At 50.3% G+C, this 22,616-nt stretch overlaps 1 protein-coding gene across 5 annotated transcripts in view; it reads right to left on the bottom strand.

Moving 5' to 3' along the window:
• Tmem63a (transmembrane protein 63A) overlaps nucleotides 1-22,616 on the bottom strand; it is a 36,942-nt gene that overhangs the window by 3,301 nt on the left and 11,025 nt on the right. For all 5 annotated transcript variants that reach the window (XM_076548093.1, XM_006974180.4, XM_076548095.1 and 2 more), the window contains exons 4-19: nucleotides 22,259-22,331; nucleotides 21,214-21,251; nucleotides 18,696-18,838; nucleotides 17,723-17,774; nucleotides 17,211-17,319; nucleotides 15,874-15,944; nucleotides 13,340-13,420; nucleotides 12,992-13,115; nucleotides 12,772-12,905; nucleotides 11,155-11,292; nucleotides 9,062-9,215; nucleotides 6,424-6,530; nucleotides 6,224-6,310; nucleotides 5,666-5,728; nucleotides 2,916-3,078; nucleotides 1,574-1,679 (exon numbers count right to left, since the gene is read on the bottom strand). In XM_076548093.1, coding sequence (XP_076404208.1) covers nucleotides 1,574-1,679; nucleotides 2,916-3,078; nucleotides 5,666-5,728; nucleotides 6,224-6,310; nucleotides 6,424-6,530; nucleotides 9,062-9,215; nucleotides 11,155-11,292; nucleotides 12,772-12,905; nucleotides 12,992-13,115; nucleotides 13,340-13,420; nucleotides 15,874-15,944; nucleotides 17,211-17,319; nucleotides 17,723-17,774; nucleotides 18,696-18,838; nucleotides 21,214-21,251; nucleotides 22,259-22,331 — 1,643 coding nt within the window. The remainder of the gene's footprint in view (nucleotides 1-1,573; nucleotides 1,680-2,915; nucleotides 3,079-5,665; nucleotides 5,729-6,223; nucleotides 6,311-6,423; nucleotides 6,531-9,061; nucleotides 9,216-11,154; nucleotides 11,293-12,771; nucleotides 12,906-12,991; nucleotides 13,116-13,339; nucleotides 13,421-15,873; nucleotides 15,945-17,210; nucleotides 17,320-17,722; nucleotides 17,775-18,695; nucleotides 18,839-21,213; nucleotides 21,252-22,258; nucleotides 22,332-22,616) is intronic.

Genomic DNA, 22,616 nt, shown 5'->3' with positions numbered 1-22,616 from the left:
CAGCACATGGGAGGCAAAGGCAGATGCATCTCTGTGAGTTCGAGACCCGCCTGGTCTACATAGTGAGTTCCAGGACAGCCAGAGCTACATAGTGAGACCCAGTCTCAAGAAATAAATAGCCGGGCGGTGGTGGCGCACGCCTTTAATCCCAGCACTCGGGAGGCAGAGCCAGGCGGGCCAGGCGGATCTCTGTGAGTTCGAGGCCATCCTGGGCTACCAAGTGAGCTCCAGGAAAGGCGCAAAGCTACACAGAGAAACCCTGTCTCGAAAAACCAAAAAAAAAAAAAAAAAAAAAAAAAGAAAAGAAAAAAAAAAAGAAAAGAAAAAAAAGAAAGAAAGAATTATTTTAATCTTATTATCTATTTATGTGACTACGTATGTTTGTGTATGTGACCAAGGGGGTGAGAGAGGTCAGTTCTGTGAGGCCGGAGTTTTCAGGCAGTTGTGAGCTGCCTGATGTGGGTGCTGGGAACCAAACTCAGATCCTCCGCAAGAGCAATATGTGCTCTTAACCACTGAGCCATCTCTCCAGCCCTTAATTAGTTAAATAATTAAATTATATTAAAAAGAGCCAGTCATGGCAGCACAGCTGTAACCCCAGTGTTTGGGAGGCTGACGCAGAGGGTCCTGAGTTTGAAGCTGATCTGTGCTACAACATAGCAAGCCTTTGTCTCTATAAAATATATGAGCTACATGATGATGATGATGATGATGATGATGATGATGATGATAAAAATAATGATAATAAAAATCATGACTGGGAGATTGCTCAGTCCCTGAAGGTGCCTGCTGCAAGCCTGAGGTCCTGAGATCAGACCCAGCACAGATGTAAACGCCAGGCATGGGGGAGACACGTCTGGAACCACTGCCCTAAGGGAGGAAGTGGAGATAGGTAGGTCCCCAGAGACAGCTAGTCTAGCCAGTTAGAGAGAGCTCTATGTTTACACAGAGACCGTCCCAAAAAACACAGTAGAAAGTAATAGAGAAAAGTATCCAAGGGTAGGCACAGTGACACATAGTCCCAGGACAGGAGGCAGAGGCATGGGGGGGGGGGCAGATCTTTGGGAGTCTGAGGCCAATCGAGTCTACATAGTAAGTTCTAGGCCAACCAAGGCTACAAAATGAGAACTTCTCTTTGAAAATGGAAGGAAGGAAGGAAGGAAGGAAGGAAGGAAGGAAGGAAGGAAGGAAGGAAGGAAGGAAGGAAGGAAGGAAGGAAGGAAGGAAGGAAGGAAGGAGAAAGAAAAGAAAAGATATCCAATATCTATTTTGGCCTATATACCAAGTGCATGGACACCCATACTCACCCATGCACACATACATACGCATACATTTACAAATCAAACAGGATACCACTGTGGGCCAGAATAGAAACTCACACCAGACATGATGAGAGAGGCCAGCAGACGCAATCATTTAGAAAGGAAATGAAACTTTGTGTCACAGGCTGTGGTTCCAGTCACTCCAAGTCACTCTGCCAGGGAATCCACTATGACCCAGCGGTAGCCATCTCAAGCAGGTATGAAAGAGTCAGATGTCCACAAACCCTGAGACTGATGCCAGGGCCACTTACCAAATGGCACGATAATGGGACAAGTGATGCTGTAAGCCATGATGACAGTGAAGACACACAACGTCCACGCATACATGGCTCCGAACTCGTATTCAAAGGCCTGGTTCTAGGGGAAGAAAGGGTTGAGGAGCTCTCAGCCTGGTTCTGCCCCCGAAACATCCTTCCATATACTCCAAGCATGGGGGATGGGAGGTGTCCAACGGGATTGGCAAGGACAAATAGTCAGGAGTGCTTCTGCAAGCCTTGGCTTTCTCTTCTCCAGCCAGGTCTTCCAAGGCATGGTGTGTGTGTTCTCACAGGGTTCCCTTGGAATTGTGTCCGTCCACCAGGGCTATGAGCTCCTGGGACAGATACAAGCTGGAGTATACACCATCCGGAGATTTCACACAGACTGGGCATTCTCCCTGTCATCAGCTCAACCCTAGTTCAGGTGGCCTGAAATGAGATCAGTGGTGCCCATCCCAAAATACAGAGGACAGCTGGCCTCCTACTTCTTCTCACCAGGGCACAGGGAAACCGCAACCCCCACACCATCCAACTTAGGAGGTCTGGAGACGTGCCATAGCCTGAAAACAGCTTTGACATCGGAGGTGCTCCTAAGAATCAGTCCAAACAGAGACCCCCCCCCCAAGGGGATCTATGGGTGGCATAGATCTCTCTCTTGCTAAGCAGGTGTTTAAACCATTGAATGTGTAGGTTTTAGCTGTGTATTTGGTGTGCAATGATTAACCTCAAATGTCCACTTGACTGGATTCAGAATCACCTAGGAGACACAGCTCTCTATGTAAGTACTTCTAGGGAGGTTTAACCGAGAAGACCACGCCCACCCAAGGTGTGTGGCATCATTTTGTGCGCTACGGTCCCCCACTGAATGAAAGAGGGCAAAGAGGGGAAAGAGACAGCAAGCTGAGCGCCAGCACTGGTCTCTCTCTGCTTCCTAACAGGATCTAACGTGAGCGGCTGTCTCAGACTCCCACCCCACAGGTACAAACATTCTCACACCACTCCTTCCTACCACCATGGACTGTATCCTCAAACTGGAGGCCAAAATAAATCCTTCCTTCCTGAAGTTGCTCGGTCAGGCACTTTGTAAGGGGGGATGAGAAAAGTAATACAGTGTGTGGCCAGACGAGTTGGACCAAAAAAAAAATCCCAAGCTCTTTCTTCCAGCCCATGATTCAGCATGGAAGCTAGAGAAAGACTTGCCATGATCCAAAGAGGTTCTAGGCACAGGCGATCCTGGGCCTGGACTTGAACAGCTCTTGTCACTGGGCCCAGCACTTATTCCAGAGAGCTGAGAGGCTCGCAGGCGGGGAGCACTGAGGAGGATCCGAGGCAGTACCTGCTTAACATTCCTGCGGTCAGCGGCCGTCTTGGCCATGATCATGCGGAAGGTATAGAGGATGAGGCCGGGCAGCCGCAGCAGCTCCATGCCACTGCCGATGAAGGCTGAGGCGATGACGTAGTTCACAAAGAAGGCACCTTGGTCTGGCAGGAAGACGCACCTAGAAAGTGACACAGGCCTGTGAGCTGGGAACCCAGCGCTTCCTTCCAGCTGGAAGGAGAAGGGGGAACCTCTGGGAGGACTTTTCCTGCTTCCCTCATTCAGCACACACTTGTGGAGACAATCTGTGTGGCAGTTACTATGCTGAAAGCTAAGAATAAAATCAAGCCATGATGCTTGTAATCCCATCACTGAGACAGCAGAGGCAGGAGGATCATGATTCCAGACCCTCCTAGCTACACAGCAAGACCTTTCCTCAAAATTTAAAATAAAATAAAACAAACAAACAAAAATCCCAGCACTTGGGAGACAGAGGCAGGCAGATCTCTGTGAGTTCAAGGTCAGCCTGGTTTATGGAGCAAGTTCCAGGTACCAGGACAGCCAAGGCTACAGAGAAAACCTGTCTCATCTCAACAACAACAACAAAAAACGAAACAAAAAGCAAACCAAGGCCCAGACTCTGCGGCCTTTGCATTTGCACACTCTCTGGGAACCCAAACAAACACAGCCATACACTATATGACAGGCAGTGAGGGGCTGTCTGGCTGGGTGGGAATGAGCTTAGAGGGCTGATCATAAAGGCCACTGAGGAAGCAGGTCACCTGGACACCAAGCGACCCCGGATAATGCCATTGATGAAGAGTTGTGGACTTGGCATCACCAGAACAGTATGAGGGGAGGTGGGCCTGGAAAACAGGCCGGGGTTGGGGGGGGGGGGGAGGCAGACCGTGAGGAGGCTGAAAGGATCCTACAGTTTGGGGGAGTTTGGGGGACACTATCACAGCTGTGGGGTGCCCTGGAGGAGGTGCTGGTGGCCATCAGGAGGCAGGGTCTGATGCTACATCTTTCTTGGAGACGGAACGGGGGATCTGCTGACAGACCGGATACAGAGTTGGAGGAAGGAGAAAGGCATGAGGAGCTCTGAGGCTTTTTCTAGACCAACTTGAGAGTTAGGAGGAAAACTGGGGGCACAACAGATGTAGGTTAGGGCAGGCAAGGTCCCCAGTGCCCAGCGGAGGCTCCCTCTGAGGCTGAGGAAGGAGACAGAAGACTCTGACGTAACAGTGTGGATACCGTGGAATCTAATTTTTTCTTTAACTTCTTGGTGCTGGATGAAGCCCAGTGAGCCATACCTTTAGCCCCTGTGTGCAAAGATTTTAATTCAGCAGTTAAATAGCAACTAAGCCTGAGTCCGGATGAGGAGGGCTAGGACAGAGCCCGCAGGCAGCCAATGCCTAGCTTGGCAGGAAGTCCACAGAGGTTGCAAAGGAGATGCTGTGGACAGGGAGCCCAGGAGCAGAGTTCAGAGTCACGAGAGAACACTGACTCCGGGAAGAGCCTCCGCCAATATGTCAGGTATGACTCATAGGTCACAGAGAATAGGAAGAGAGCAGGCCGCTGGGTTTGGTAGTCAGAAGTCACTGGCCGTCAAGGCAAGAGCTAGTTGGGTAGGTATTTGTCTATCTAGAGCGCTCGGCTCCTGAGTCACCAGTCAACTCAGCAAGAACAACTGCCCCATCCTTTCGGGTCAGCCTCCCCACAACCATTCCCAATCAATCTAGAGCCTTTGGGGCTATTGAAAGCCCCCAAGTATGGTGAAATAGGCTGAATAACTAGCCAGACAGCCTTGTGTGATTTACTCAATATCTCTGACCCCCATTGTCTGTAAAATGGAGACAGGAATAACATCTACCTCACAGCTTTCTCCCTCTCCCTATCCATATCCCTCTCACCTCCCTTTCCCTCCCGCCCCCCCCCCACCTCTCTCTCTCTCTCTCTCTCTCTCTCTCTCTCTCTCTCTCTCTCTCTCTCTCTCTCTCTCTCTCTCGTGGGTGTGGAGGTGGTAGGGGAATGTATGTGTGTACATGAGATATCTTCCTCTATGGCTCTCCACCTTATTTTTTTAGACCCTGTCTCTCTCTCTCTCTCTCTCTCTCACTGAAACTAGAGCCCACCCACTGACTGGAGATGGCCAATAAGCTCCTGGAATCCTCCTGTCCGTGTCCTAGTACCTGGACTACAAGCACTTTACACACGAAACTGTCTCTTCAGCACCCGCTCATAGCTTCTTGTGAGGGTTGAATAAGAAAAGGACTCATAAGCATTTAGCATAGAAGCCATTTTTAAATAACAGCTGTCAAAATCAGGGGAGTGGACCATAGGCTTACAGTAGTAACGAGGACACATAACCAGCCCCAAACTGAACTCCATTCTCCTGACAAAACAATCCACAGGCTGCACAGTCACTACATTTAATTAGTATCCTTCCCTGACTGGGGCATCACTAAAACCCAGCTGCCCCTTCTCCCAGCGGCTCTGTGGTCTGTAAATAAGTCTCAAACAAGGGAAGTGGCTGGCCACTAATTGAGCCTTGGCCTAAATGACAACCACATTTCTGCATGCATACACAAAGTAGGTCGGCTCCCACAGCACGTTCCAGGAATGCAGGGGGGGCCGGTGTGATTGCCAGGCCTGTTATTTCCAGGGGAGGATGCCTGTCCGGGAGCCTAACACCACACTGCAGCGCCCTCCCCGACAGAGCTCTTTAGAGCTGCACTCTGGATGGCGGCGACTGAGCCGATACTTACTCCAACCGGATGGAGCCCTCTGAGGAAGTTTTGTCAAAGAGCCACCGGAAGAAGAAATCCAGGCTGGAAAGCAGATGAATTCCATGAGTTTCTTATTCATTTGGATTGGGGGGGGGGGAGGTGTTTGTGTGTGTGTGTGTGTGTGTGTGTGTGTGTGTGTGTGTGTGTGTGTGTGTGTTTGTTTGTTTGTTTGTTTCAACACTGGAGAGGAAACCCAGGGTCTCACTCACACCAGTCGAGAGAGCTCTGCCCTCCGGTTTTCTTCGTCATGATCCATGTAGTTACGACACACTTTCATTTTCTTCCCCTCTCAAAGCAGCCCCAATCTTAAGACATTGGTTTCCTGCGCTGCCCCTTACATGTGACTCACCACACATGTTTTAACAGGCACTTCCTTCCACAAGAAGAACACAGCTAGGAATAGACCCTCCCTACAAGGGAAGTCCTATGTAAGTTTTGCTCACAATCTCTTTGTTTTTCAGGACTACCATAGTTCCAGAATAGATGGCAAGAACTGGGTCCTGCTTCTGACGGGGGCTGCCCAGGGGGCGGGTGTACCTAGTCAGGCCGAGGGAGGGCAGGATCAGCACCATGAAGATCAAGAATATATAGACCTTTGACACCATGATCCGGTTTTCCCCCGACCTGCAGGGGACAGAGACAAGTTTATACGTTGTCGAGAAAGATCCAGTGATGGGCCTGCTGCCCTGGGTGGGGTAAGAGGCATCCACCCCAGAACAGTCTCAGGCTCTGCTCACCTCGTCCAGTGAGACTCCAGCAGTGTGGAATAGTAGACAATGGATGGGAGCAGCGCCGAGAAGGACCACAGCAGGAGCGTGGGGAAAAACTGGCTGATGACAGGGTTCTGAAAAAACAAGGGCCACCACGTCAGGTCAAGTGAGGACTGGGGGTCCCTGGGGACCTGGTAGCTCAAAGTGCTCCTAGCCATCCTCCAACACCCAAACTGTGTTGGGTAACGGGTGGGCAGTCCTCAAACACTGGCAAATAGACAGTACTGTACTGCATGATTACCCAGACCTTTACAGAAAGGCGTGACCACTGCAATGATGGGCAGGTGAGACCAGCTTCTCCATCCCCAGCGGAGAGCTGACGGCTGCAGCTTGGAGGCCAGGGCTCCTCTCCAGCCGGCCTGTCTGCCCGTCAGCCCCCACTGTCCAGCTGCAGCTTGCCACAGCCTCATGGTATCTGCTCCTAATCCTGTTTATACTGGTTGGACTAGCTTATTGTCATTAGAGAATGTATTTTCACTGATTACAGGAACATAAAAACAGGAGGAAATTCCCTTTGAAAACTAAGCTGGGATATCTAGAGGTGTGTCTCGGTATCCAGTGTTTGCCTAGTCTGTGTGAGTTCCCAGGACCTCAGAATAAATACATAAAAATTCAAAAGCTTAAGTTGAACATGTTGAAAGGACTTATTAAGGTCAGTTTCTGAAAATACGTTGTTGAATTACGTAAGAGTAAGTTAGGGGCTGGAGAGATGGCTCAGTGGTTAAGAACACTGGCTACTCTTCCAGAGGACATGGGTTCAATTCCCCGGGACCCAGATGGTGGCTCACAACCATCTATAACTTTAGTTCTAGTGGGATCCAACACCCTTTTCTGGCTTCCACAAGCACCAGGCATGCACATGTGTTTAAAGGGTTGCTTTACTTCATGTATTCATCTATTTGGGGTACTTGGGAGAGGATGAGGGGCTCTGTGCCTGCTTTCTTGTTATGCCACTGAGCTACACCCACAATTCAAATTCTTACTTAGAGAAATCCAAACTAGGATCAGAACTGATTAAACAAGAATGTAGTTTCTAGAAGACAGACAAAGGGGAACTCTAACCAGCAGAAATTTCTCAGAAAACAGGTCTTGGCCCTGCATCAAAAGATCGGCAAGAGAATGAATTTTACCTGCTGTCAGTCTAAAGGAAACCATTCGTGTATACTGAGGTGTTTTTTAATACCTTTGGAGTCAGATCAGCGCTCCTTCTATCTATCATAGGTATAACATGACAGGTGACCAATTCCAGCTAGTGGATGAAAAACTCAGACTCAGGATTCACCAGCTAGTGACGGAAAAGCCAAGACCAGGGTGCCAAGGCCTCTCCCAAGCTCTGGAATTACAGATGTGCACTACCACATCCGGCATACAACCTATCTTAGTCTCTTGGGTATCCATCATGCCTGATTATCTGAGGTGTTTTGAAAACCATTCATTGCCTACAGCAAAAATGCTTTAAAGCAAGATAATCAGGACTAAATCATAAAATAAGCCATTCACAATGCCACCCCAACCAAAGAGGCTCCTTTCGTGTGCCTTACGCCTTGTGCCCCTTCTCCATCCTCATATATCAGCATCACTGGAGACATTGCTTAGAAGCATTCTACATTGCGTGTTGGGGGGTTTTGTTTGATTGGTTGGTTGGGTTCTTTTTTTTTAAGACTTGTTTATTTTTATATGTATGTTTGCCTGTGTGAGTTTATGCACAACACATTCAGGCTGATGTGGAGGGCCGAGTGACAGGCAGTTGTAAGCTGCCTGGTGTGGTTCTGGGAACAGAACCCGTGTCCTCTAGAAAGGCAGCAAGTGCTCTCAGCCATGAGACATGTCTCTGGGCCTGTTTTTGAAACAGGGTCTCACTCAGTAGACCAGTCTGGCCTTGAACTTATATTAATCTTCCTTCCTCTCCCTCCCAAGTGCTAGGATTAAAGGTATGAGCCATCATGCCAAGCTGTATATTCTGTTTTTGTTATAAGCTTACCAAAATAACTATGCAGTTTTTCATAAATGTTTCCCATTTCCTTCAGACTAAACAGACTTCATTCAACTCAGAAGGTCTTCCCTGCTGAGCATTAGAATGATTCCATTAAGTGACTATAATTGCATTGCTATAAAGGCTCTATAATAAACATCACCATGCCTGCTTAAAGCTTAAAAGGGCAAAGACGGGCTAGAAAGGCTCCACTGGGTAAGACTATTTGCTGTGCAAGGCTGAGGATCTGAGTTCAAATCCCCAGCAGTCTGTGTGAAAAGCCAGGCTTGCACACACCTCTGCCCACGGCACTGTAAGTGGTGGAGCCAGGAAGATCGCTGGGCCTTCTAGCTGCCAGACTCGTGCCAGGATCAATAAGTGATTGTCTCAAAGTAATAAAGCAGGATAACCAACATCCTTCTCTGGCTTACTCTGGCTTACACACACACACACACACACACACACGCACGCACGCACGCACGCACGCACACGCACACGCACGCGCGCGCACACACACACACACACACACACACACAGGAGCTGAGTCACATGCCCCCCTGTTTCAAACCTTCAAGCTCCATGTCCAGGTCTCACTGCTCCCCACCACCTCCTTCCTGCATATTGACCACTCACATTCAGCGCATGGATGGGTTTGGTGACGTTGAACTTGTCCATGGTAGACAGGATGATGGAGGGCGTGGTCAGGAAAAACAGCACCACAAACAGAGTGAAGTTGACTCCCAGCCACTGCAGCCACCAGCGGACACCCTGGATGGAGAGGTTCTTCCTGCAGAGGGCAACACCAGCCGAGAGGCTTAACCTCCCAGGCACAGGCCATCCACAAGGCCCGCGGTGCCCAGGGCTGAGGCACGGCAGGGCAACTTTAGGGAGGCCAGGCTAGGACTCTGGCTGAGGCTCCTCTGGACCTCAAGAGCAAAGCAAGTTCTCTGCTCTGGCCTTCAGCCACAAGGAGGCCGAGTTTCAGGTCCTGGAGCTAGGAGGGAACCAGCTGTCGGTAGTGATGGGAACGACCAGTGACGTCACAGACGCCAAACACTGTCCAGGCAGAACTCCAGCCTAGCGCTTCTCAGAGTGCCGCACCCCGGTGTAACTAACAGTGCATTCTTTCCGGGGAGGGCACGGGCTGAGGGGCAAGGAGGCAGGCAGGAGGCATAGGCACAGCTGGACCTGACTCCTCACCCCACAAAAACAGCCTCAATTCTGGGATGCTCTATGACCCAGAGGAAAGATCTTGTCAGAGGCTGAGCTCAAAAGCGAAGGGTATGTGCATCCAAGATTGACTCCACCCAGCAACCGAGAAAGCCCTGCCTAGGGGGCAGCATGTTAGGTAGGGTGCCTCCAGCCTCAGTGTGGGTCCTAAATGTCACGTGACCTGGGTAGCTGGCCATTAAATGCAAGGCCATGGGAACTGGAAGATGGCTCAATGATTAAGTGTGCAGTCTGCTCCAGGGGATCCAGGTTCAATTCTCAGCACCAACATGGAGGCTTACAACCATCTATAACTCTAGTTCCAGAGACTATGACACCCTCTCCTGGTCTTTGTGGGCACGATGTGGTACACAGACATACATGCAGGCAAAATACCCCTGTACATAAAAACTAAAATAATAAAACCAATGAAAATAGAATGGTATCTAGCATATAATGTTGTGGGAATTTGCTCTGCCAATGACCTTGGGGTATCTGGCTTGATAGAGGCGTGGTTTTCTCTGGGTATGTGACTGCGGTGGTGGTGCACGCCTTTAATCCCAGCACTCAGGAGGCAGAGCCAGGCAAATCTTAGTGAGTTCGAGTGCAGCCTGGTCTGCAAAGTGAGATCCAGGACAGGCTCCAAAGTTATACAGAGAAACCCTGTCTTGCAAAAAACAAACAAAAAATAAATAAATAAAATAAAATAAAACTGAGAAGAGTGCAGAGAGAGCGTGTGCTTGTGGTGGTCAGAGATCAGACTGCTGGTTCCATTCACATACACATACACACACACACACACACACACACACACACACACACACACACACACGGGCAGAACAGAGGACCATGGTGGCCGTTTACTTTGTTCTGTATCCATGAGTGCATTTTCTCTCCATTTTATATCTTAATAAATCCTTGGTACCCTTTTAACAGAATCTCTTTAATTCGCTTACACATACAGTAGGTGTTTAAATATTTGTTAAAGAGCTGGGTATACTGGTGCATACCTTTAATATCAGAGACAAGAGGGTCTCTCTGAGTTCAAGGCCAGTCTGGTATACACAGTGAGTTCCAGGACAGCCAGAGCCCCATCTCAAAACAACCAAAAAAATAATAAAACAATAAATTATTGATTGATTGATTTATTGGTTTTTCTATATAGGGTTTCTCTATGTAACAGTCCTGGCTGCCCTGGATCTCACTCTGTAAACCAGTCTGGCCTTGAACTCACAGAGATCCGCCTGCCTCTGCCTCCTGAGTGCTAGGATTAAAGATGTGTGCCACCACTACCACCACCACCACCACCACCACCACCACCACCACCACCACCACCACCACCACATGGCAATATATAAATATTTGTTTAAGGAGGGAAAAAAAAAAGCCAGGCCACATCTATGCTCCAGGTAAGCAGGGAGCCCCCACCCCCACCCTCAATCCCCCATCTCTCCACCCCGTAACCCCTGCAGGAAGCCAGGTCTCTCTCTCCCACCCTTCCCAGTCTGGGAACTCACCAGCAGACGTCCTCAGGGTACGAGGCAAAGGTGACAATCCACTTGGAGACACAGAGCTCTTTGCTATAGGAGGATGGCTGGGGTTCACCTTTACACCTAAGGCCCTGGCACTTGCAGGCATTAAAGTCTTTCAGGATGCTGTCAAGAGATGCAGAGGCTATTACGGTGCGGTTCACCCGTGTGTCACGTACTCCACGGCAACAACTGCAGACAGAATGAGGGTTCGAGCACAGAATGCCTGCCATATTGTCACCATCAATTAGTGCCAGGAAAGACCCAAGCATGCTGGGCTGCACACCTGTGGTCCCAGCACTGGAGAGGCTGAGGCAGGAGGACCATGAGTAAATGTGGTGGTCTGAATAAAAATGGTCCCCAGAGGTCCATAGGGAGTGGCACTATTAGGAGGTGTGGCCTTCTTGAAGTGGGTGTGGCTTTGTTGAAGAAGTGCATCACTAGGGGGTTAGTTAGCTTTGAGGTCTCAGAAGCTGAAGCCAGGCCTAGTGTGGTTCACTGTCACTTCCTGCTGCCTGTGGATCACAGATGTAAAACTCTCAGCTCCTTCTCCAGCACCATGTCTGCCTGCATGCTGCCATGTCCCACCACGATGATAATGGACTAAACCTCTGAAACTGTAAGCCAGCCCTAATTATAGGCTTTCCTTTATAAGAGTTGCTATGGTCATGGTGTCTCTTCACAGCAATAGAAACCCTAACTAAGACAGTAGACAAGGCCAGCTTAGGCCACGTAATGAATTCCAAGCCAATCTGAACTGTTTAAGACCCCATCTCAAACAGTCAAAAAGAAATGCCATGCCTGCCACGCTGCAGAAGGTTTTGATTCATCCTCATCATGGCCCTGCAAGGCCCAGCACAGTAGGTTTTAGCATCCCCAGATGTCTGGCCTGCTTCTGTGTTGTTTGCGTGGCCCTACCAGAGCACGCTTCCCAGGGGCCACGCTCTAGGCCCCCTTGTAACCCTGGAGCATAAAGCTGACTCTGTGCCAGGCCAGGAATGGCATCAGGTCACATTACACACTTGAAGTTCCCTCCTAGGACTCGTGGCCCACCCTCACCATCTCAGGCTTCTCTCTGCTTTGGCTACTTCCGAGTACCTCTCCTCTTCCCACGGTCTGAGGCCAGAGCCCTTGGTGACACCCCAGAGACCATCCCCAGAGCCACCACGCCTGAGGCACATGAACCACTGCAGGCCTGGCATCCTTTCTGCACCCCGCACACACTCTGTGCTCTAAGGTGAGGTGACAGGAAGGTCCCGGGCCCGAGAGAACTTCAGAAGCTCGCAGCTCCAGGATCCTGTAGCTACGGACGCCCAGAGTGCTCCACAGTGTCCCCCCAGCTGTCCATTTGTCGACAGACAGAGCAGGGCCCTGGGTCCTGAGTTCCAATCCACCTGGCAGAGTGCTGCACACAAACATCGGTGTGGACTGCAGGGCTGGAGCAGCTGGGGGGGGGGACACTCAACAGTGGGGCTGGTCACATCAGCCTGGCAGGGGTCAGCAAGGACCCAGCCCTACCAGCTGTCACTCAAACAGAGATGGGAAATCCCCTGAGAGGGGAGGGCAGCGTGCCTCTACACAAGAGACACGCGTGAGCATACTCACAAAGTAGCCATGGACTTCTCACGGAAGGTGACAAAGGCCATTCCTAGGGGCTGGTCCTGGACCCGGGACTCCTCGGCTGTAATCCTCTCCAGCAGTCTGTCATTCATTCGGGTGTAGTAAGAGATAGCGTCTTCCTGCCAGAAGACACAGTCCCTGGGTGATGTGACCTGGGTCCCCATGCCTGTCCCCTGCTCCAGGCAGGTAGGTGGCAATGTCTCACCCGCTCGCAGCCCTGCACTTCACAGCAGCAGAACTGGCCACAAGTCTTGGGGTTGATGAGGGTCGGTCGGCCGGTCTTGGCCTGCAGGCTTGTGTAATAGGCAAGGCTCTTCTCTGCCTTCTTCCTGTAAGGTAGGAGGGAGGCACAAACTCAGATTCACCATCCTGGTGCCACGCCACAGCCAACAATTAGTCACCAGCAGGGTTAGGAGTTTAGCTTTGAGATCCAGAAAGGGGCAGGCCAACCCTCCCCCTTGCCAGCTGAAGGGTCCCAGCAAGGACGCAGGTGGGCATCTCGGGGCAAGGGGCGGGAAAGCTGCGGCTGGACTCAGGCACCCACCTCCCTTACCTCTCTCTGCACAGGTACATCAGCTTAGCCACGCTGTAGCACAGCTGGACATCCACCACCTCACACGTGGGATACGCATCCCTGCAGCGGGCCAGCAAGGCGGGCGGGGGCAGAGAAGGCCATTGAAATAGATCATCCCCGTAGAAATGGCCGCCACTACCCGTGCCCCCCCACACACACACACACTGGAGTCACACTGCTGCTGTCTGCCTATTGTCCCTAATTTTCCAGAGGGAACCCCTTAAGTTTAATACAAAGAGGGGTGTATGTGTGTGTGTGTCTTGTCTGTCTGTGTGTCTGTGCATCTGTCTGTGTGTGTGTCTGTGTCTATGTGTGTGTATCTATGTGTGTCTGTGTGTGAGTGTGTGTGTGTCTGTGTCTGTTGTCTGTATGTGTGTCTATGTGTGTGTTGTGTGTGTGTCTATTTGTGTGTCTATGTGTGCCTGTGTGTGTGTCTTGTCTGTCTGTCTGTGTCTGCCTGTGTGTCTGTGCATCTGTGTCTGTCTGTCTCTGTGTGTCTGTGTGTGTGTGGGTCTGTGTCTATGTGTGTGTCTGTGTGTGTGTATGTGTGTATCTATGTGTGTGTCTGTGTGTGTATCTATGTGTGTCTGTGTGTAACTGTGTGTGTCTATGTGTGTGTGTGTGTGTATGTGTGTGTGTGTGTGTGTGTGTGTGTGTGTGTGTGTGTATGTGTGGTGTGAGAGTGTGTGTTGACAGGGAATGAATCCATGGCCATGTGAATGCTAAACATACACTGTATCACTTTTTCCATCCCTAGCCCCAGAGGTATTTTTTTCAATAATATGAAAGTAATTGCCTTAAACTGACAAATTTATACTCACTCGGCTTTTGGTTAGTAGGAATTTATCATGGGGAAATATGGATACAACAGGACCGAGGTATGGCTCAGTGGTAGAGTGTTAGCATACATAAGGCCCTGGGTTCCACCCCCAGCACCATTATCCTCCCCAGCCACTGAAGGAAAGAGATTGATCATCTGTTCTAGGCTGATCATCTACCTTAGGCTATCCCTGAAATCCTACTCAGCCCATAAGCTTTTTGAAGGCAACAGACCTCTAGAGAGTCTAAGAACAGCAAAAAATCCTCAGGCTAGAAAATGTCTACATACATATTAACAGTCAACAAAATGCCTGCATCACCAAGGGTAAGGGCTTCTTGTGCACAGGGTCACACAATGACTGAATATCTGAGCCAGAAGCTGAATCCAGGCAGCCTAGCTCCAAGGTCAGCCGATAGCTATCACAAAATGGCCCTGCGCCATGTACAAAACACCGTCCAAATGACTCCTGAGGACTCTGGGCCCATATCGGGCACCACCTGCTGCTATTCTGGGTGCTGGGAGCAGAGCCCGCTTAAGTTTAGGGCAAGCCCACGGAGGAGCTAACTAATCTGTTGGTCAGTAGGACCATTTCAGACCCCAACAAGAGCTCAGAGGAGGGTTGGGGATGTGGCTCAGTGGTAGAGGCTTTGTCTAGGAAGATTGAATAATCAGAACCACAAAAAGGAGAAAGGAAGAGGCTTTGAGGAAGGGATTCCCGGTGAAAGTGGCCCTGCTGCAAAGCAAGTCCCAAGTCCGCGGCTGTGACTCCAACAGCCTTCCCCGGGAAGGCTTCCCGAGTCAGAGTCATACAGCGTTTGCAGGGCAATGAGGACACTGGTTTTTCTAATGAAGTGTGTGCGTGAAGTGGACTCACTGTTTCCAAACACAGCCCGGCAGGCAGCTTAGAGGAATGTTTTTCCAAGAACGGAAAATCACTCTCACTCTCCTCTTGCAGTTCTGTTTCTACTCATGATTCACCTCGTGTTTTTGTCACAAATTACACAAAGTTAGTCTGTAGCTGACCCCTGGTATTCGGCAGAACTGACAAGGATGAAGAGGGAGCCCTGGAGCCGCTCTTTTGGCTAGGAATTGAACCGGAGCCTTTTCCCGTGGCCACATGCATTGCCTGCTCTGCCCTCAGGAGCGATGGCTGCAGAGGTTGTCCCAGAGCCCTTGACAGCCAGAGGCTCTCCCAACAGCCTGCCAGCATCCCCGGGTCTGGGAGACCAATCTGTGAGAGCTGGGCTCTCAGTCTCCAGTGTGAGCACGCTGTGCCTGCACCCTGGATCCTGGGTCCCGGAGGCTTAACGCCAACCATTACCGAGCGCACATCAGCAGTTCACACCAGCTCCCAACAACAGTTACCGAGTGCACACCAGCCCCCAACAACAGTCACCGAGTGCACACCAGCCCCCAACAACAGTCACCGAGTGCACACCAGCCCCCAACAACAGTCACCGAGTGCACACCAGCCCCCAACAGTTACCCAGTGCACACCAGCCGCCAGGCTGCTGGCACGGCTCAGCCGGGCCACACCTGGAAGCCACTTGATACCTACGTCAGGGTGGGATTAGCCCTGCGTATTCAGACAGAAGACGACGCGGGTGTCCGTCTGTACAGCACAGGCCTCGGAGGCGCCAGCCCAGTGACAGTCCCTGTTCACCATGAGTGGCTCACAGGGTCTTCCTCTTACCGGAAGTGGCTCTCCACCGTCTCCTTTCTTGTTTCCCTGGGGAGTCCTGTGATGAACAGGGTCTGTCTCACCTGCCAGGGAGGGAGCGTATCAGGAAGGAAGTCAGAGACAGGCCACGGGGTAAGGGGGGGAGGGGGCAGCAGGTGTCACCTCCTTCTCAGCTAAAAAAGAAACCGGTAGATACGAGGTTCTAGGCTTCTCACTCCCGGCCTTCAAGAGGCCCAGGGTGTTACTTATGCTGCATCCTTTTCCAACGCAACTCCTGAGCCTCCTTTGCGGGGCAGGGGACTGGGAAAGGGCCCAGAGAGGAACAGTGGCTCAAAGGGATCACACAACAAAGCAAAGGAGTCACAGCGGGGTGCCTGTCCTTAACCCAAACTGCTCTGGCTTGGGGGAGGGAAGGTTAGTTTTTTGTTTCATTTTTGTCAATTTGATACTAACTAGAGTCGCCTGGGAAGAGGGAACCTCAGTTGAGGAATCACCCAGAGCAGACTGGTCTGTGGCCGTATCTACAAGAGACCGTCGTGACAGATGATGGACGTCAGAGGACCCAGCCTACTATGGGGGGCACCATCCCTAGGCAAGTGGTCCTGAACTGTACAAGAAAGTAGAAGGCCCTAAGCCTGGGAGTGAGCCAGAGGCAGTATTCTTCCAGGGTCCCAGTTTCAGTTCCCGCCAAGACTTCCCTCAACGACAGACCGTGTTCTGGAAGTACATGGTTAAATAAACTTTCCCCTCCCCTAAGTGGCTGTGCGTCATGGTATTTATCACAGGAACAAAGGAAACCGAAATGGAGAGGGCGTGTTACTTTGTTCTGCCGTGCTAGGTTATCAAACCCAGCGCCTGACACATGGCAGCCAAGCCCTCCACCACGGGCTCACGCTCAGTCCTCAATGTACTTCTTTACTTCAGAGCAGTAGCTACAAGCCCTGACCCCACGGATCAAATAGCAACTGGGAAAATAAAGGAAAATGTCCAAATTACAGCTTACCAATAAATTAAGTAATAATAAGTTATGCCGACGCATGCCTGTATTCCTAACGCTTGGGAGGTGGAGGCAAGATGATCATAAGTTCAAGGTCATCTTTGGCTACACAGCTGGCTCAAAGTCAGTCTGAGCTACACAAGACCCTCTTTTAAAAAACAGTGACAGACGATGGTGGTGGCAGTGATGGTGGCAGTGTGAAGCCGCGTGAGATCATAAACACGGAAATCAGATTCCAGTGCTCACCTCAGGTTCACGTCTGATGTGGTTCTGTGGAGACCGTGGGGGCCGTCCCCTCCATCTCTCACTTGAGACCCTCCCGGAACATGTCCCAGGCCCCAGCCTCACTCACCAGGCTTTCCTCTTTGTATCTGATGGACCGTGTGTGATGCCACATGAAGCCCACGGTGAGGAAGAGGTAGATGACGGAGAAGACGGTGTGCAGCCAAAGGAGGTCATTGCTAAGGAAGACATCAGCTGCTGTCAGGGCTGGGCATCCCAGCAGAAGGAATAGGTTGCAGGGCTAGGGCAGGATCACCCTCAGTGGGTGCTTTGTCAAGGGTCAACAGCTTTGCCTCCAGCAGAGGCCATGTGGGCCAATGGCCCTCATCAGCGAGTAGATACTTTGGAGAGTTCCCTATTCTTATGCTGGGCTCTAAGCCTCCTACAAAACTGAAGCTGCCTGAGACATGTCCACACCACAGCTTCCCTGTCCTGACATGGGGCTCTAAGCCTCCTGGGAAACAAAAGCTGCCTGGGCCGTGTTCACACCACAGCCCAGCAGCACAGCAGTGTTGCGGTGTTCCCAGCCTGCCCCAGGCTCCCAAACCAGCCTTCTTCATGGTCAACAAGCTCCACACTCACTTCGTCTGCAGGTTGGCTATTGTTGTCCTCCCAAAGCTGTAGGGGTCTTTATCTGCAGAGAAACAGACACTTAGTTCCGGGATCACAATGAGAACCCAGGAAGGAGCCTAACTGATCTTGGTTTAGAGTTCTGCAGCTCAGGAAGGCACAGCACAAGATGCCTAGACATGGCATGTCTTCCTAGACATGGAAGACAATGGCATCATTCATCAACCTATTTAAAGCTCCATCAACCAGGACCTCTGCTACAGCTTACCATGCCAGCAAAGTCAGAATTTAAGTTCATTTTGCACTGAGGTTTGTTTTAAAAGATGCTTTGATGGTAACCAGAAGCATCCTTGGTTGTTACCAACTCAAGGTTCTCAAGGTTGAGAACTACTAAACGTCACAAGTGGATCTGGGATGGCATTTTGGAAGCTAGGGAGATATAATTCCACAATGACTTTCATAGTGTATCACAGACATCTTCTGGATCCATGAATAGTGGTCTCCAGACTTGGATAAGGGCAGGAAATGGAAAGATACATTCTGAAGCTGGGAGAGGTGGCTATCCTTACAATCCCAACACGCAGAAGGGTGAGGGAAGGCTAGCCTGGACTACACAGCAGGGTCTTGTCTCAAAAAAACAAGCAAAACACACCTGCTAAAACCTTCCAATTCTATAGCACTTGTGGTTGGTTGGTTGGTTGGTTGGTTGGTTGGTTGGTTGGTTAGATGGTTGGTTGGTTGGTTGGTTGGTTGGTTGTTTTTCCTACTTATATGGAACCAAAAATTGATATTTAAGGGACCCTAGCTCCCAACCCAGGTTTAGATGGATTCTCCTCTAGATCTTTATTGGGATGGTAATTTTTCTCAAAGTCACTCTAAGACTGTCTCACATCCCCCAGGGTCTACTCTACCAAATCAAGTCCCTTCCCTGGAGCCACTGGCCTGCTCCATCCCAATACAGACAATGGCCGAGAAAGAGTCTCACCCAGCAAGTCTCCTGAGAGGTTGACTGGCAAGATGACGCATAGGGACAAGAAGCTGATCACCACCAGCAGGAAGATGATGTGCCTCTGGAAGGACAGGTAGTGGATGGCATCCTCCCCACACCACTCCAGGATCTGGTCATCGCTGGCCAAGACACACATGTGGAGACATTCTTAACAGGTGGCGGCAGTGGCAGGCCAGGCCTGGAGTTTTCATCCAGTCCTCACGACGGTTGTAAGAACAGTGTTTCAGCCCACACCCTCTACTGTGATACTGTGATGCGTGGACACAGAGGCACAGAAAAACTGCACAGCTTTAAGGACCACACAACTTGTAAAGGCAAAGCTATTGACATGAGTTCCGGAGCCATCTTCAGTCCCAGCCACATGCTCTCAGCAGAGGAACTGCCATCTCCGTGTTCTGTTGCTAGAAACATCTGCGCTCTCAATATATAATGGATGAGGCATGTGGATACAACTTTCCCTACCTGCTTCCACAGCAAGATGGCTGACGAAAGCCGTTTTGGGAATGCAGTGCAGTGTACTCAGGCCTTCCTCACCCTCTCTCCCCTCCCCCAAGCCCAGGAAGGGCTGGGAGAATAAGGTGAGCCATGTTTTGAACATTTTATGTCTCATCCCACCCAACTCCTTCCCTTCGTCCCTGCTGTGGCCCCAGAGACGACCTGATCTGCCTTCCTACCCACAAAGAATTCCTGAGTCAGTTGGAAAATCTCAGGCTCACAACAGCCAGATTTCCTTGCCATAGAGGGAGGAGTACCAGGCATCCCAGCTACTCTTTCCCGGAATAGTCTGCACACAGCAGGGGTTCCAAGGGTCCTGCTCCAGAGACCAAGAAAGCCCTGTGTGGCAAAACCAGAGAAGCAAGCAAGCCTAGAAGCACGAAGAAAGTGAATTTACACAGCGCAGCATGGGCTCTGCATCCAGGCACCTTACTACAGGTGCAGCACAGCCACACCTGAACGGGCTCAGAGAAACCGCTCATTTCCAACCTCACCCACCCAGCAGAGCCATCTCTCAAGGATGCCATGAACACAAAGCGCATCCAACTCCCAAGGATGCTCAGGGAGTGAGTCTTACGCTTGCTCAGTGTCTCACTCCAGGATGAGATCTGCAACAGACACCTTCCTCTTCTAAGCAAGCCATGCACGCACCCACCTGCTCCCTCTTGCTTCAAGAAGTTCTCTGGCTTCTCCCAGTGACCCTGCCTCCCCCCAGCAGCCTCAGCTACAACTGCCACTGAACTCAGGTGGGAAAACTGAGGCCCTGAGAGAGGAGCTCAATATCCCCAAACCAACACATTTTATTAATTCTATAATATCCTTTTCTTTTATAATAATTATGTAAGCTAATTAAAGTTTGCCTTACTTTAGGCAGGAATTACTCTACTTCCTATTTAACACTGACTGGATACAAATAGGAACTCTGCTAGACAGGTTTATATGTATTGGAATGAAAAAGTGGGAAAATAAAATACATTTAGACAAGGGCTAGGGATACAGCTCAGAAGCAGAACTCTTGCCTACTATGCATGAAGCCCTGGACTCAATCCCATGTCCATACAGCCACCTCATTTGGTTCAAAATTTTCTCTCTCTCTCTCTCTCTCTGACACTCTCTCTCTCTCTCTCTCTCTCTCTCTCTCTCTCTCTCTCTCTCTCTCTCTCTCTCTCTCTCTCTGGACTTAAGGAGAGAAATCTAAGAAACACTTGGTGATAAAGGCCTGGTTTCTCCTGTGCTTGAAGGAGCCAGCCATCAGGGCCTGCGGGAGTCTTCGCTCGGCCACTGTTGATGTCTACACACCCAAAGTCTACACAGCCATCCTTGTTAGACACATGTCATCACCTGTCACACTACAAACAAGAAAGTGCAGGCAGCTAAGCAACCACTGGCTATAAGTGCAGATCCCCTGTTTCTGCTAAATGGAAATATAGAAGAAAAAGTCATCTTAGAACTGATAAAGACTATAAGAAACTATGGAGGACACTGGGCCAATTCCAACGACCTCATATGTGAGAGCCCCTGTTGTAAATGGTGGAGTTTGGTGGAGGTTGTGCCCAAGGTCAGGCGGAGAAGCCTGCATGCACGTCTGTGTGAGGGCACCAGATCCCCTGGAACTGGAGTCACAGACAGTTGTGAGCGGCCATGTGCATGCTTGGAACTGAACCCGGGTCCTCTGGAAGAGCAGCCAGTGCTCTTAACCCCTGAGCCATCTCTCCAGCATGAAATATTTTTAAATAAAGCTTATCACTAGCTTCAAGAACCTTTGAAATCCAACTACAGTGTGGGGATCCCTGAGGGCCAGTAAGCTATGCACCCTAAAGACCTCCTTCTTTCCTGTGCCCTGACTCACTTTTGTTCTGGCCCTTCTCCACTGTTTGGGCCCTGAGCCGGAAAAGTATGAGAGACACCATTTCAGGGTCAAACCCCTCGGGGACTTCCTCCTGAATGACCAAACCCCCACACCAAGTCACACGCCCAGCAGACACCCCATCTTACTCACGTCAGGCGGAAGATGGCAGTCAGCCAAGGGCAGCATCCCTGGAGACCGAGAACAGGTATTAGTACCCAACACCTAGGTCTCTGGGAGGCAGATACAATCACATCTTTGAGATTAAATAACCACCCCACTTCTTGCTGTGTAAAACAGGATTTTCCTTCACCCACCCAGTAAGTTACTCCCTTATGCTCTCATTCTTTGCAAGGCACAATCCCATGAGGTGGGGGTGGGGGTGGGGGGCCTGGATTAAAACAAAAACAAAAACAAAACCCACAACCTTGCTAAAAAAAAAAAAAGAACCTCTCAAGTTTTGTCAATCGGTGGCATTATATAAGCTCCAGGGTCAAATCACAAAACTTCAAGCAAGAGCTGGGAACGGGGATGTGGACTTCTGTAAAATGATTTCCAGATGGCAAAAAGAGTGGAGACAGAAAAAAAAAAAACCAACAAACAGGAACAAGTCTAGAGAGCTGGAAAGTACCCCCGAGCAGGCCCTGGAGAGGGAGAGAAGCATGTGGACATTCTGTGATCGCTGGTGTCTTACTACTCTGTAAAGCTGGGTGGCTACCTGCTGGGAAAGACAAATATTTGCTCTCCATTCATTCAACAATGACTAAGACCCTACCAGATATCTAGTGCTGGGGACGAGGCTGGAGGAGGGGGGCAGGGTTCCTGCCCACATCTGGCTCAAAATCTAGCAGACAAGTCAATAATTAACTCTTGCACAGAAACCGTAAGTGTGAGAGAGGAGTAACCACGACAAGTTGCCAGCAAAGCCCTGGGGATCCACAGCCCTTTCTGCCTGCAGTTAATGGAGCCTTGCAGTGAGGGATCATTTCAACACTGTCTCCTTCTAGGTCCTTCTAAGCCCTCGTGTTTCTGCTCATGTGGAGGGGCGCTTTCTCCAGCGTCGACCACTCACAGCCCACAGTGCTGCTCTTAGTCACTGAACCAGGGGTACAACTGCCCAGACCTCCATCAATCATTACCGCCAGGCTGTACCCTCTGCCCTTTGGGCCACAAAAACAACCAATCCTCGGGTACCAACCAGTTCGTTTTCAAAGTCTTGTTGCCCTGAGGAAGAAGAAGATGACGACGACAACCTCTGGAATCTGGCCTCACTGGAGACATAAAAAGGGAAAAAAAGATAAATAATTCTAAAATTCAGAAAGGTTAAATACACATTTCCAGTATTTTGCTTCCTAATCTTAGAGTTCAGGATCAAAGTTACCGACTCCCAGTGGTTGCCACAAATATAAACTGCTTCAAAAAAAAAAAAAAAAAAAGAGGAGGCAATGCCCACAAACCCATATGGCATAAAACTCTGTGTTGTATGGGCTGAAGAGCAGGGCTAGGGGGTCATCAAGGAACCACACCTGTGTGTACACCCTCCAACCTCAGCACTG

Source organism: Peromyscus maniculatus, chromosome 11 (assembly GCF_049852395.1).
Source record: "Peromyscus maniculatus bairdii isolate BWxNUB_F1_BW_parent chromosome 11, HU_Pman_BW_mat_3.1, whole genome shotgun sequence".
Classification (NCBI taxonomy): domain Eukaryota; kingdom Metazoa; phylum Chordata; class Mammalia; order Rodentia; family Cricetidae; genus Peromyscus; species Peromyscus maniculatus.
Note: the sequence above shows the minus strand (reverse complement) of the source record. Positions and strands in the feature narration are given on the sequence as shown.